Source organism: Strigops habroptila, chromosome 2 (assembly GCF_004027225.2).
Source record: "Strigops habroptila isolate Jane chromosome 2, bStrHab1.2.pri, whole genome shotgun sequence".
Taxonomy (NCBI): domain Eukaryota; kingdom Metazoa; phylum Chordata; class Aves; order Psittaciformes; family Psittacidae; genus Strigops; species Strigops habroptila.
Genome location: NC_044278.2, coordinates 47,375,587 through 47,389,788, shown reverse-complemented (window position 1 = coordinate 47,389,788; position 14,202 = coordinate 47,375,587). Strand labels below are relative to the sequence as shown.

At 39.0% G+C, this 14,202-nt stretch overlaps 1 protein-coding gene across 3 annotated transcripts in view; it reads left to right on the top strand.

The window, feature by feature from the left end:
* The window catches only part of EGFL6 (EGF like domain multiple 6), a 36,592-nt gene that overhangs the window by 19,821 nt on the left and 2,569 nt on the right, over positions 1-14,202 (top strand). For all 3 annotated transcript variants that reach the window (XM_030476750.1, XM_030476749.1, XM_030476751.1), the window contains 3 exons: positions 1,587-1,916; positions 11,110-11,190; positions 13,147-13,233. In XM_030476750.1, the coding sequence (XP_030332610.1) occupies positions 1,587-1,916; positions 11,110-11,190; positions 13,147-13,233 (498 nt within the window). The remainder of the gene's footprint in view (positions 1-1,586; positions 1,917-11,109; positions 11,191-13,146; positions 13,234-14,202) is intronic.

Genomic DNA, 14,202 nt, shown 5'->3' with positions numbered 1-14,202 from the left:
TAGTCCTGGCTTTAACCCTCAGTTATGATTTGGCCATCAGCACAAAGAGCCATCAGTCTTTGTCAGATGACAGAAGAGTATATTTGGAAGGCACTAAAAAGATCAGTTTGTCTGTTCTTTTGCTTTGAGGCAGATCATACCCCGTATATTAATGACAGATGGTAGAATAATTTTTAAAAAAATTCTAGAGATACAGTTCAAATAATCTAAGTGTCTTGCTCCTGTGTTTTACAATCCTACAGCAAGGATAGTAAGCAAGTTTTTCATAATATGTAACTAAAATCTATCCTCATTTCATGTCAACTGCTAATTTTCCTATGTTAAGAGAACATGGAAAACAGCTGGCCAATGTACTGTCTTAAAGGAGCCCTCTGTGCTGCTACTGGGTCCCACCATTGGTGGAAGAATCAATCCTGCCTCCCCATATCCTTAAAAATGCATCTTCAAATGGGTCTATGAAAAATGTCCTTCATTCAAGCATCCAAACATAGTTTGATGATTATAGGTAGAGAAAAATGGCATTTTAAAGGAAATAAAAGGCTTGTGACTTGAGACTCAATATGCTGACAAGGAAAGCATTATTTGAAAATCAGGCCTACCATGTAAAAGTAAAAATGTCCTCTTACCAATGAATGTTTTGAAATTTTTGCCCAAGCATAGAGACGGTATTTGACTTTATACTTCATAATAGCAAAAACTCCACATTCAGGTGTTTGGATTTGGTTTTGGTTTTGTGGGTTTTGTTTGGTTTTTTTTGTTTTACAGATTTGAACAATCTCAACTGACTTTCATCCCACTTTAAGTTTTTCACTTCTGGCAGAATTTGTGTTTCGGAGCAAAATACAAAGTTGAAATATACTACTAGGCTGATTATTTTTTTTTTATATTTTTTAGTTTGTAGCCAAGAGAAATCATAAAATAGTAAAAAATTCAGGAAATTTTACACTTATATTCTAGTCCACCTTGGAATTGCAAGAAGATAATAATTTTGCATTCGTGGATGCCTCTCTAAATTTTTTGGGTTTACCTCTTAGAACTAAATATCCCTTAGAGATAAATCAAATGTGATGGAGCAGCTTGATGTATTTCCTTGCAAAATATGCTCCATTTCAGTGGCTTGCAGCCTGTTGTGCAAGGAAAATTAGGCCAGAGAAGATCACAGAAGATGGATGAGAAAAAAGCTCACTGCTGTAGGCTGACATTTGTTATGCAGGCAATCCCACCTCCATGGACAACTTTTAGTAGTCCACAAATTGAAGAAGAATAATTTTTCTTATACAAGCTCCAGTGTAGAAATAATTAAGGGGCTCTGTGGCCTGTGTTACAGAGGAGTCCAAATGAGGTTGTAGTAGAGGGTTTCTATGGTCTTTTCACTGTAACTCAATCAGGGGGTCATCTATACAACAGAGCTAAACAAGTGCATGTGTACTGAGTTCTGTGCAGAGCTGAACTTATATCTCATAGTAAAGAATTTGGCTGTATAGGTCTCTGGACATTGTAAAAGACACCATGCTCCCATTTATTAAGTGTTGTCATTGCTGAATGATTCCTTAGATGAAAATTTAATATTTCCTTCTTGGTTCTAGTTATCCCTGAGAAGTCGGTGAAGGAAATTGCAAGAATCCCTGGAACAGCTAAGGACACAATTAAGAAACTTCTTGCACATAAAAACAGTGTGAAAAAGCAGGAAACTATCAAGAATGCAATCCCAGAAGCAGCCATGACACCGTCTTCTAAGACCCACTTGCAGTTATTGGACTATAAAGGTGGTGTTGATCTTGGTGGGAGCTACAGTAAGGAGGAGAAACAAACTGAAGCTACTGAAGAAGAGGAGGGAGAAGAGTCAGATGAAGAGGAAAAGGAAGATTTTGAGAATCAGATCGACCATGAGCAAAGACTTAGAGGAGATGTCTTTTGTAAGTTTCTTCATTTTTAAAAAAATCTGGTTTCAATATATATATAAGCACTAGCAAAATTGCGAAACATTACAGCCATCTTATCAGAATTTGGTTGTAGAGAAGGAAGAGCAACTTAACATACCTACTGGTGAGGCTGAAGATACCAAATGCCCCTTTTAGGTGAATTAACACCTGCAGTTAATGTGAGCAGAGGGAGTGCAGCATCCTGACAGGCTGTGCTTTCAGAACAGTTTAAAAATAGTACATAGCTTCACCCCATTTTCTTCACAGAAGCCCCAGCTACTACAACAATGTGGTGTGCTGCTTCGCTACATGACAGTAATTAGCTTTGATTAGTGACAGGCATACTCATCCTGTGTGGTGTGCATTGTTCAGAGACAAAACGTAGACTTTGGTGTCCTTGTGTTTCAAATAATATAGACCATACAATAGGCACTACTGTTCATGTCATTCCCAACAGAAAAATAACTACGTGAATCACAAAGAGATTTTCTTTATCCTTTTTATTTAAATGTGAGAGCTTATCTGAATGGACTCTCAAATTTGATGGTATTTGAGCAGTCATCTGGCTTAATTTCTGACATTAGTAATTTATCAGGAGGATTAATATGCATGTCCTCAGCCTGCTTTCAGATGTTTCCTTCCAACTATTATATTGTATGCCATGCAATTTCTTGCTGTGTTCTTTATGAAGTTTTCAGATGCATTTTAATTGGTTTTTAGTACAGCTGGCTCAGTCAAACATTCTTCAAAGTAGTGGCAAAAACATTTAATATGAAAAATATACCCTAATGCTAATAGTTTGTTCATGATACTTTCTCTTTTCCAAAATATAGAAAAATAAGAAGTATGATCCCACAGTCATTAAAATTACACCCCATATTCCACAATGATAAAAATGAACACAATTGAAATTTAAGATAGCATTCACATTGTCATTATTTGATTTGAAAAGACATGGAAGTATAATTTTTTAAAGAAAAGGTCATTTTAAGATCCTCTGTAGAAAAATGGTCTGTAATACTGCTACTGTAAGAAAGCAAAAAAAAAAAAAGATTATTCACCTAAATACATTTAAGAACACAAGCTTCTTTGCCAAAGGCACACTTCTAAAATTGCCTTTTTTCAGTTTTCAGTGGTAATTGGCCTGTTTCAGTTCAGGCTAAGGACACAGAGTAATATTCCCTCCCCAAATTATGCTAGCAAGAATGAAGTCAGGTCATTGTTTACCAACCTCCTTCCTTCCTGCAAATATTAACAGTGAGCTTTTATAGCATATTTCAAGTTTGCTGACAATACCAAACTGGGGAGAATGACCCATATGCTAAAGGGCAGCACTGCTATTAAGAGGGACCCAGCCAGGCTGTGAAAATGGGCTGACAGGAACACTATGAAATTCAACAAAAGCAAATACAAAAGGAGAGAAAACCCTTGTGCAACATTACAGACGTTAGGGAGAAGCCATGCAGAAAAAGGGGTTTTTCTACTCTGTTTGGCTCTTGTGAGACCACAGCTAAGGTGCTGTGTCCAGTCTCAGTCTTTCCATCACAAGACAGATGAGGACATACTGGCATGAGTCTAGCAATGATCAACCAAGGTCAGGGGCTTGGAGAACATTGTATAAGAGGGAGGACTAAAAGTAACTATTTTTCAGCACTAAGAGAAGGCTAAGGGGAGATCTTATAGATGTCTTCGACTATCTAATGAAAGCCAGACTCTTGAAAATATACTGCAATAGGACAAGAAGTAATATATACAAGTTGGGAGGGGGGAATCTGATTAGATATAATGAAAAGAATATTTTACCATTAAAGGTGGACAAAAACTGGTACAGGTATGCAGAGAGGTTGTAAAATATCCATCTTCGGAGATACTCATAATATGACTGAGCTGGGCCTTGAGCAACCTCCTGGTCAGCAGGTCAGACTAGGTGACCTACAGATGTTCCTTCCAACCTACATGATTCTGTGATTCATTCTATACTTTTAATTGAGCATTTCAAAGCAGTTTAGAAAATAGTGGTATCTAGTGTGCGTAGACCTGCAGCAGCTGTGTATAGGACTTCAGTCACTGTGCCATTTGCATTTTAATTTCAGGGTAGGTTGAATATATTAAAAGCGTTTCCTTTCCTTTTAAATTTCCACATGCTATACTTGATCCTTGTTATTATAAAAATTCAGTCATGATTCAAGCACTTAATTGCTTGAATGTTTGGCTTTAAAAACACTTGAATTTTTAATGATATTGAATGATCCCTTGGAGTACACGATTAGCTCAAATTTACAGCTTGTAAATTTACACATAATTTTTTTTCCTTCTCTGCTGATCTCAATCTATCAATGATTCCTTTACTACTGCATTAAGTTCCTCCATACAATCCCCTCAAGTATTCACATACAGTCTGCCTTTTGTATTATTAAAATTGGTATTTTTTGTCTTCCCGGAAGAGTAGCTAATTAGGAAAAATTGATAGGTCACACTTTTTAGAGATCTTAATTATTATTTTTAAATGTATATATTATTTTATCATAGTAGTTTTACTACATAATAGAGAGAGTCACAGAAAAATGCTGTAGGGAAAAAAGTAATTATTATACGGAGATTTAAATTATTAAAATAGGCCAACTATCAAAATACAGAACCTTTATGAAAACTACTATTCACATGGGGGGAGGGGGGTGTTAAAAAAACCACAACAGTTAAAGATAGCAAAGTGAAGCCCCCAACATTTAAGAAATGTCAAAATTAAGGTCATCTGTGAAAATTTTAATTTTTCTTTTTATATTTTTATACTTTATGATATAAATGACTTTAAATGACTATTTTCCATGGGATCCTTACCTTGTTCAGTGTGAAGTCAGGACCTGTCCTGCTGTGAAAGGTGCAGTTTAATAAATAGGATTCTGTCCTATTGATTGCGAAAATTGCAGATGTATAGAAAATGAGAGTAAACCAAAGTACTGCAAAAATCCGTACTGTGTGAGAAATATTCTTTCTGTACATGGAAGAAGAGTTGGACTTGATTATAGAAACAACGACTGTACAGATGCTACACTCAAACTAGAGGTAACTTAAAGTGCACAACCCCAATTCTGTCATATTTCTAACATTTCAGTGCTTTTCATGTACCATTCATAATCCAGCCTGGTACTGCCAAATTGCAACTAAATTCCATATTCTGTACTTTATCAGTTTATGAAACTCATATCATTCTTAAAACACTCCTGTAGTATCATGTAGCCAGCTAGGTTAATTACAGAGCCCCTTCCTTTAATAGCACCAAGAATGGTAAAGAGGTTTTGGTTTTCTGGTTTATTCAGCAATACTAAAAGTGGACTGTTTCTCTTATGGGTTCTAGGCTCTTAATTCTCTCTCAGTTAATCAGGATGTTTGCTCTTAGTCTTACTTACTGTCGTGGTTTAAGCCCAGCTGGTAACTCAGAACCACACAGCTGCTCGGTCACTCCCCACCTTCCTCCTCCCCCTGCTCCTGGAGGGATGAGGAGGAGAATCAAAAGAACGTAACTCCCATGGGTTGAGATAAGAACAGTCCAGTAACTAAGGTACCATACAAAACCACAACTGCTACCTCCAATAACAATAATGATAAGGGAAATAACAAGGGGAGAGAATACAATTGCTCACCACCCACCGACCGATACCCAGCCTGGCCCAAGCAGCGATCTGGGCCTTCTGAGTGACTCCCCCCAGTTTATATACCAGGCATGACATGCTGTGGTATGGAATATCTCTTTGGCTAGTTTGGGTCAGGTGTCCTGTCTCTGCTTCCTCCCGGCTTCCCCTCCTCCCTGGCAGAGCATGAGACTGAGAAAGTCCTTGATCGGAGTAAACATTACTTAGCAACAGCTAAAAACATCGGTGTTACCAGTATTGTTCCCAGGCTGAAAGTCAAAAACACAGCACTGCACCAGCTACTAAGAAGGAGAAAAATGACTACTACAGCTGAACCCAGGACACTTACTCTTAATCTTACTCTTTTCTGATAAATAGACCTCTGTGTCAGTGAATAATGCTCAGAGCTCAGTCCAGAGCTGTAGGCAAAAGGCTCAAAAGATGTCAGACATCTGGCAAATGTAATTCTTTCAAAGGATGATGTGGTTAGCAGAGATGTGGTATATTTCTTTGAGGCCAGTGTAGTGGTATAATGTATATATAGGAACCTAGTCTTCATCTTACTACCTCTTATATTCTGCTTGATATTTTTACAATACCCACTCTGGTTTTCTGGTTTTTGTTTTGGTTTGGGCTGGGGTTTTTTTTATGGGCTTTGAACATAAGAAAGCAATGTTAGAAAGACAGCGAGTACCATTTTTGTGAGAGTTCCCACATGCTGCAGTTTCCAGCACTTTAGAACTCTACATGTTAGAATTACAAACAGTGAGTTACTTTTCCCAAATTTTGTGTTTTATTTTTACGTTTTGACTAACTAGACTACCTAGGTAAAACCAGGCACAGGCATCTTCCAAGGGAGAGAAAAATCAAATAGCCATAACAAGATATAAGAGTATACCACTTTGCCCACAATTACCACATTTAAATACATGGGTGCTTGTATATCCATTATATATATTCTGATATATATATGTGTTATATATTCTACTATATATCCATTCTTCCAGTATAGCTGCCTCAGCAAGAGCTCAATGTGATGCCACAGATAATTTATAAGAAATACAGTCCCACTAACAGAGGAAAAAAAAGAAAAGAATTAAAGCTTTAAGGATAGCACATGCATTACTCCAGACAAACAGAAAATTACTTCCAAGCTGTAAACCAAGCCATATTTTTTTCAGACAAAACTGTCATTTCCAAATGCACTATAAGTAATTTAATATACAGCAGTTCCAAAGCAGAGAGGTGAAACCAAGTGCACATAGTGGAAAATCTGTTAGCATTTTCGGTGAGGAAAATCTAATAGCTTTTTCAGTAAGTTCCTTTAGCACCACCGTCTCTCACCAGTGCTTTTGTACTGCCCATAAAACAGCGCTCCACAGACCTATTCTAGTGAGCTTCTGGAGTGCTTTTCCAGATGCGCTTCCTGTTGCTTTCATGATCTCATTGGCCCTTATTTGACTTCTAGACTGACTTGAGGGTCTATCTACATGGTACTTTTCAGGCAGACCTGAGCTCATTCCAGTTGTGCCTCAAGCAAGCCCGGTCCAAGACAGCTCCAAACAAGAAGTGATGTAGCCAGAGTTGGTGCAACTGGTAGAGCAGTGCTAACAAACCTGTTTGGCAGACAGAGTGAACTGGTATCTGCCTCCACTCCTGTGAAACTGATGTGCCAGGCCATCTAATCATCTAGTGAGGGCTACACTTACATGTAAGTACACTAATACTAATAGTGCACTCACTAATAGTACACTGCTGTGCACTGTACCAAAGGATATGCTTGAACTTCACTAGCTCTTTGCTATATCTTTTAGTGGCAGTCTGTTATCTTTCTTTGCTATCTAAAAGTCTTCACATGGGGAGATAGCTAGAAGATAGCTCTCAAATCTCATCTATTTCATTATCCACAGCACTTCCTGGTAAGCCTGGTGTTTTTAAAGTGGAATTCTAGTTTTACGTATAAATTTGTTTCTAAACCCCCTTCATGGCACTCTATTTAGGCACACTTATGCTAGAACAATGTCACAATGCTTCTCATTTTCTGAGATTATTGCTAAGAAGCATTTCCATGATTGCAGGCTTTCCCAGTAGTTTCAGAGTTGGTTTGTGTGAGTCCTGTTATTTTTTAGGGAAGTACTTTCAGCCTGATAGAATTGGCTGAGGCTGTTCTATTTTTACATAAAGTCTCTTTCCTTGCTGCAGATCCTGATACATGATACAGTTCGTAGAATCATAGAACAGTTTGGGTTGGAAGGGACCTTAGAGATCCTCTAGTTCCAACCCCCTTGCCACAGGCAGGGACACATTCCAGTCGACAAACTGCATCTAACATGGTTCAAAGAGATCCCCCTCCTGAGAACAAGGGTAATACTCAGATATATCTCACAGAGGCAACCCTGAATTTCCTGCTGGTGCAAGAATCTGTGTCAGCAACAAGGTGGCTGCTCTCAGGACCAGAACATCACCAATTTACTTATGCTCTGCTCACCACAGACATTCATAGACACAAATCCGGTGGAAATTGATGGTAGGTAGTTACATAGGTACCTCTGAAGACCTGGGCATTAGTTCTCCCTGCCACTAATTCCTGCTCATTTAAGATCAAACCATCTTACCTCTTAAGAGCACCATGATGACTTTTGCAGTTAAGAATGTGTGGGACCATGATATGAAGAATTTTATATGTAGAGGTTATATAGTAGCTAGTGCTGCAGATAATTAGATGGGTGGGCACCAGCAGTACAGAAAGAAGGACAGACTCTGCTGTGCCTGAATTGGGACATATGTGAGCTTTTCTTGGTCAGATTCTGTCCTTAGGGAACATGAGACAAGGCCTGCCTTTCTGCAAGCACCACTTTTCAGCAGAAGAGCTGAAAAGAGCAATCCCATCTCCTGCTTACTACTTAGGAGGGGTAAACTTTGGATCTTAGCTATGTCCAGTCATGGTCTGATATAAAATGTAGGCACATTCCAAAAAGGTTTCTTGGAAATCTTTCTGTAACCTGAAGCTTACAGTTTCTTATAATACGCAGCTGATATCTTCTGTTAAGTGGAGAATGTATAATGCCTGACTTGGAAAACAAAAATAGATTTGGATACAAAATTTGGCTCTTTTTCTGTGCATGACAGTTCTTCACGTGAAGCATCTGCAGCACACAGCTACACCTGCATGTATATCCCTCAGGTGAATTCAAGTATAATTCAATAACTCAGTAAATAAATCATTCTGACAGCTGTTGTCTTTTGTTAAATCACTCCACTCTTTCCTGAACTGATTATATTTTAATAGCTCTCTCCATTTTGGCAAGGATTTTCACAGCCTGAGCCTCTTTCAGTAAGTATGAGGCCAAGTTTATGGCATGACAGTAAACTTAACACCTAATCTCTATATGCCTGTTCCTCAATGTGTGTATGTAGACATATATGAATTTGGAGAAAGATATATAAATCCTTGCCTTAAGTAAGAGTATTACCCAGATGATTTAAGCAATGGTCTGGGTGAGAGGAAAGCTGCAAGAGCAACAAGAAAGGACATGCTCCTGGCAATTCATCAGAAAGCTTGTAAGACTGCATTAGTCTCCCTTCTTGGCTCAATTCAGCACCTCTGGAAATGCCTTCATGGCCTCTTGGTTAGTGTGTCTTTTCTCTGGTGTACGCGCAAGCAATTTTTGAGAGTTTTGAAGGAGAATAAAGATTAAGTCTTTCTGGTGCTAGGAGGCTCTGGATTGCAGTGGGTTGTAAGTATATTCTTGAGATTGAGTATGTGTTTACAACTGTGAGTAAGTTGGAGTATGTCGATAGAAAGCCCAAGCTCAGTGGAACTCACGGGAACAAACTCCCCCTGAAGAAATGTGCATGCATGTGAAAGTAATGACTTTCAAAATATTTGGCATTTGTCACTTTCTAATAGTATGTATGATACAATGCTGAGTAGGGAAAAGTAATTTCCATTTCCATACCTCCTATCATCTGGCACTGTTGAGGAGGTTTGAGCTTTTCTTAACATTACTGCCCATGTGCTATGGCTGAAAAGTAAACTTCAGTCTGGCAGGCTTTCCATTTCCACTAGCATTTTCTGTAAGCAGTAATCCTCACTCATCCTCTAAAATGGCACATTTAGGATCCTGTTTTCATAGGTGTGTATCTATGTATCATAGGTATCATCTGCATATGTGCTTGCAAAGGATAGAATCCTCTGCAAATGAAAGCTGATCTTGCCCTTATCTCCTGTGTGATTAGTTACTTACACAAGTTCTGCACAAAGAGGTTGAGATTATATTTTTTATTTTTTTTTAGTGAGTGCACTTTTCTATTAATCACTTAAAATAGTACAAAAGAAGCCTAATCACAGAACTTTAAAAATACTTAGGGTATTTTAGAGTATTACTTAGAGTAAATAAGAGTTTGCAAACTTCTGTATCTTGTAGCTCATCAGACAGGAAAGGTTTTGCCTTAGTCTCTGAGAGCGCTGCTGAAAAATAGTTCTTTTTCAGTAATTAACTCCTTTAGGCTAGTATCTCAGAGAATAAACCTAACATTCATTGTCCTAGTGACAGGACAAGGGGTAATGTGTTCAGACTTAAGCAGGGAAGATTTAGGTTAGACATAAGGAAGAAATTCTTTGCAGTGAGGGTGGTGAGGCCCTGGCACAGGTTGCCCAGAGAAGCTGTTGCTGCCCCATCCTTTGGAAGTGTTCAAAGCCAGGCTGGATGGGGCCTTGAGCAATCTGGTCTAGGGGAAGGTGTCCCTGCCTATGGCAGGGGGTTGGAACTAGATGATCTTAAGGTCCTTTCCAACCTAAATCGTTCTATGAGCCTATGATTCCATGACTGTGCTGCTGTACTGACTCTTCCAGTTGGCACAAGACACACCAACTGATTTTTACAAAAGAACTTATTCAGGGGTTTCCACCAGGATTGGTTATCAAAACATCAGGCTGTGCTTGCCAGCTGTTGCAAGGACAGTGAGGAGAAGGTCGCTGCACCTTTCCTTCCCAGCAGACAGCATTGCTGATCAGGTTTGCAAGAAAACATTTACCCCAGCAGAGAGTACGGCTTCAGAAAAATAACTTCTTGGGGCTTCTGTTACAGCAGCACCAGCTATCACTTACCTGAATACAGGGCTCTGGCCTTTGATCCCCCAGTGTTTATGGCTTTTATAAAGTTTCTGACATTACCCATTTTTTGAGGCTGCGGTTGGCAAAGTGCTGCCAAACCGTTGAGTTGTTGTCTTCACAGGTACTTTGATCATTAGCTGAAGTTTTGTAGCAAGAAAGCAGATCACCACACCAAAGAGAGATCATGTCAAAGTTTTTTGACCTTGTGAATCTTGTAGGTCCATTTATTACAGCTTAGAAGCCATAGTGCTGTGGAAAATAGCAATTTTAGCAAAGTTTTAAAATTCAGTATCTAACTGGGGTTAGGAATGCGAGTTTGGTGGTGGAGTGGAAAACACGTACATTGAGCTATTTAAATAATTTATGGCAACTGGTATAAAGCAATAAAGTTCCATTTTCTTTTTGCATGATGACTCAGCGCTTGACAAATTGTTTTCCCTAGTTCCCAAGTTGATAGAAGCAGCTGCCTTTGGCCCTCTCCCCGCAAAGAAGAAAGCTCCAATGTCAAGACCAGAGCAAGAAGGTAGATTATTTTTATTCTACAGTATTTATTTTCATGTTTATTGTGTGTTTTCATGACAACCTATATTAGCCAAGCCAGAACAAGTTAAAAGCCTTTGACGTAAAACAAAGGTTTGGTGAGTGTGTTAGAGACATTGTCTGGCCAAACCATTCTGCCAGTTCCAGTGTGAGAAGCTGGTTTTGTGTCCTTTTCAAAACATATATTAAATGTTTATAAGCCATGTACAGAAAGTTCACCCACATTGAAACTCGACTTGCAATTGAATTTCACTTGCAATTTATTTCATAGTCATGAAAAAATAAAATAATTTCTACAGTCTATAAAATGAAAGCATGTTAGGAGAGTGTGCATAGCATGCAACAATATGCCAATGTCCTTCAGCCATATTCTCTTGGTTTTTCTCCCGGTCCTCTGCCAAAAGTCAACAGGAGTTTCACCTGAACAAGACTGAATAAATATTTACCCTGAATTTTAAACAGCTTGGCTATGAATTTATGATAGTTCCCAATTCATCAGTAAGTCCTACGAATATCAGAGTAAGATGATACTATTTGTTCTTTCTCATGTTAAAAAAATTGTTGCAAAATCATTCAGGGGAGCATACAAGGTCCAAGACCTGTCAATTTATGTACAGAACTTCAGCTTCTGCCATACCTTAGGAAAGTGCTTCATGCATTTTCAAACAGAAAACTTCACTGCCTGTTGGTAACTATAACAGACTGCAGTGTAGGTCTGGTCAAAGCAGATTAAAGGGCACTCCTCCCCACTCTCCTGGTGGGAAATATTTTCTCTATGATGCACCGAATCATAAAGCTGACTATAAGGACCTGCTTATGAAAGCCACAGGAAAAAAAGAAGAATCCAAAAGAGAGGATTGAGAGATTGTATTGAGCTGATGCATTTACAGGGCAGTAGCATCCTCTTGGGGAGTAACCAGCCAAGTGAGCAGGGGCTGAAATCCTGGGATTGGCTGTAGCTGAGATTATTTTTAGGACAAGTTGGGTTTCACCCCCCAGATATCAACAAATTCTTTCAAATCTGAAAGAAAACAAACCAAAACAAAACAGACAGATGTGTTGACTGACATCAGGGTAAGATTCTGGGGTTTTTCCAATTCAGAAAGCAGTAGTCTCAGGACTACTACTTTTTTATACATTAAAGCTCTCTAAATGCCATGTACTGCACTTCTGTGTCTCATGATAAAATACAGGAAAAGAACAAGAAGGATGCTTCTTTCTGAGGAAATTCAGATGGCTGACGTATTATTCTTAATCTGATCTGTCATGCTTGCATTGCACAGTGTTTCTTTGTGTGTGTAATGCTTTTCATCTGCAGTCATGAAGGCTGTAGTGTGCTCTGGGTGGCACCCTTTTTCAGTGTACTCTAAAAGGTCAACTGATTTGGGCTATTCCCAGCTCCATGTAGTATGAGTGTCGAGTGCTGACGTAAAGGATTACTCTTATGGGAGGGTAGCTTCTCTCTTTCAATGGGTAGAACTGGAGCTTGAGCATCTCAGCTGATTACAACTACAGCAGTGTAACAAATGGAGAGAGGGGAACTCTAAAGTTGGCAGATCCCAAACCGTTTATGATGGTAGAGTTCAAAACTAAAACCTCCAACTATACCTGGCGATCAGCAGGCACTCAGTATACAGAAGTCACAGTATATAAACTCATGTGCAGATGGGAGATTGGCAGTAAAAAGACACAACAGATTTTCACGTGAGTTAAAGAAGGAATTACTACATAAATTTTAATGTTTTGCTTTTCTGCAATTTCATCTAGGTCAACACTATCTGAACTCAAATTGTATATGATTTTAGAATTACATTACATGTAATGATTTAGAAGTACATTAATAACTGGATGAATAAAGAGCAAATTATTTCTATCAGTACTTACAATGTAGTGCTCCTCTTATCTCTGAGTCTCCATTGCCAATTTTTTGTTTTTTCAGTTGATTGTAGCTTCAGTCGAGGAGTCTGTGACTGGAAACAAGATGCTGATGATGACTTTGACTGGAATCCTGCTGATCGAGATAGAGGTATTTAAATATCTGTCTTCTAGCTATGCTTTGATTTGATGGCTCACCCCTTCCAAAAAAAGGGGGACGGAGGGGAAAGCAAAATCAAGAATTAGCTCTCCTCTCAGTGGGTTATCTTTATAAAAGAAAAAAGGGGCAGAGAATGCTGAGAGTGGAAATTGTTTCTTTGAAATATCCAGTGACAATTGGTGATCAGCAACATATTTTGACACAAATGAATCAAAAGATGACAAAAATTATTAGAATATAACTGCTCAGAAATGTAAGGTACAAGGCAATGGAAACCTTATTAGCTATCCATTGTGTCTCTCCAAGACTGGTAGGGTATTTAACTGCACTCTGCCATTTAGATGGATATGGCAGTGTAGTCACTCACATGGCTTAGACAGCACTGTGATAACTGCTTGGAAATCACAAACTCTGCAAGACACACTAGTGACAGCATTCCTCAGAACGAGCCAAAGGCAGGGAGCTATTCAAGAACAGCTGATACCTGACCTGATACCAACAGCAGGCCTGCTAAAACCTGAGAAAGAACTTCAGGAGTGCAATGTGCGACTGCTGTGTAGGTGTACCTGTGTGGCTGAAGAAACTTATTTGAAAGGATGTCTCTTCCTCTGTGATACAGGCAATGTTGCAGAAGTTGCTGCAGTAGGGACCGGTGGATCCTGCAGATCTTGCAGGCCACTTGCTCCAGTTTCTACACACACATTCTCTCCCTCTTCCCTCACAGTCTTTCCATCCCAGTCTTTCTTCACTAATCCTTCCTCTCCTGCTCCATGTATTTCCTTCTCCCCAAGTCCCTTCTCTGTATTGTAACTTCCAGGAAGACCTCATTCTGACCTTACCCTCTCTCCCCAAACTTACATCTGCTGGTTATGATTATCTTTGTTTATGGGCCCAGATCTTCTATCCCTTTATCTGTTCGTGTATATCTGTCATTTCATTGGTCCCCCAGGATTTGGGGAA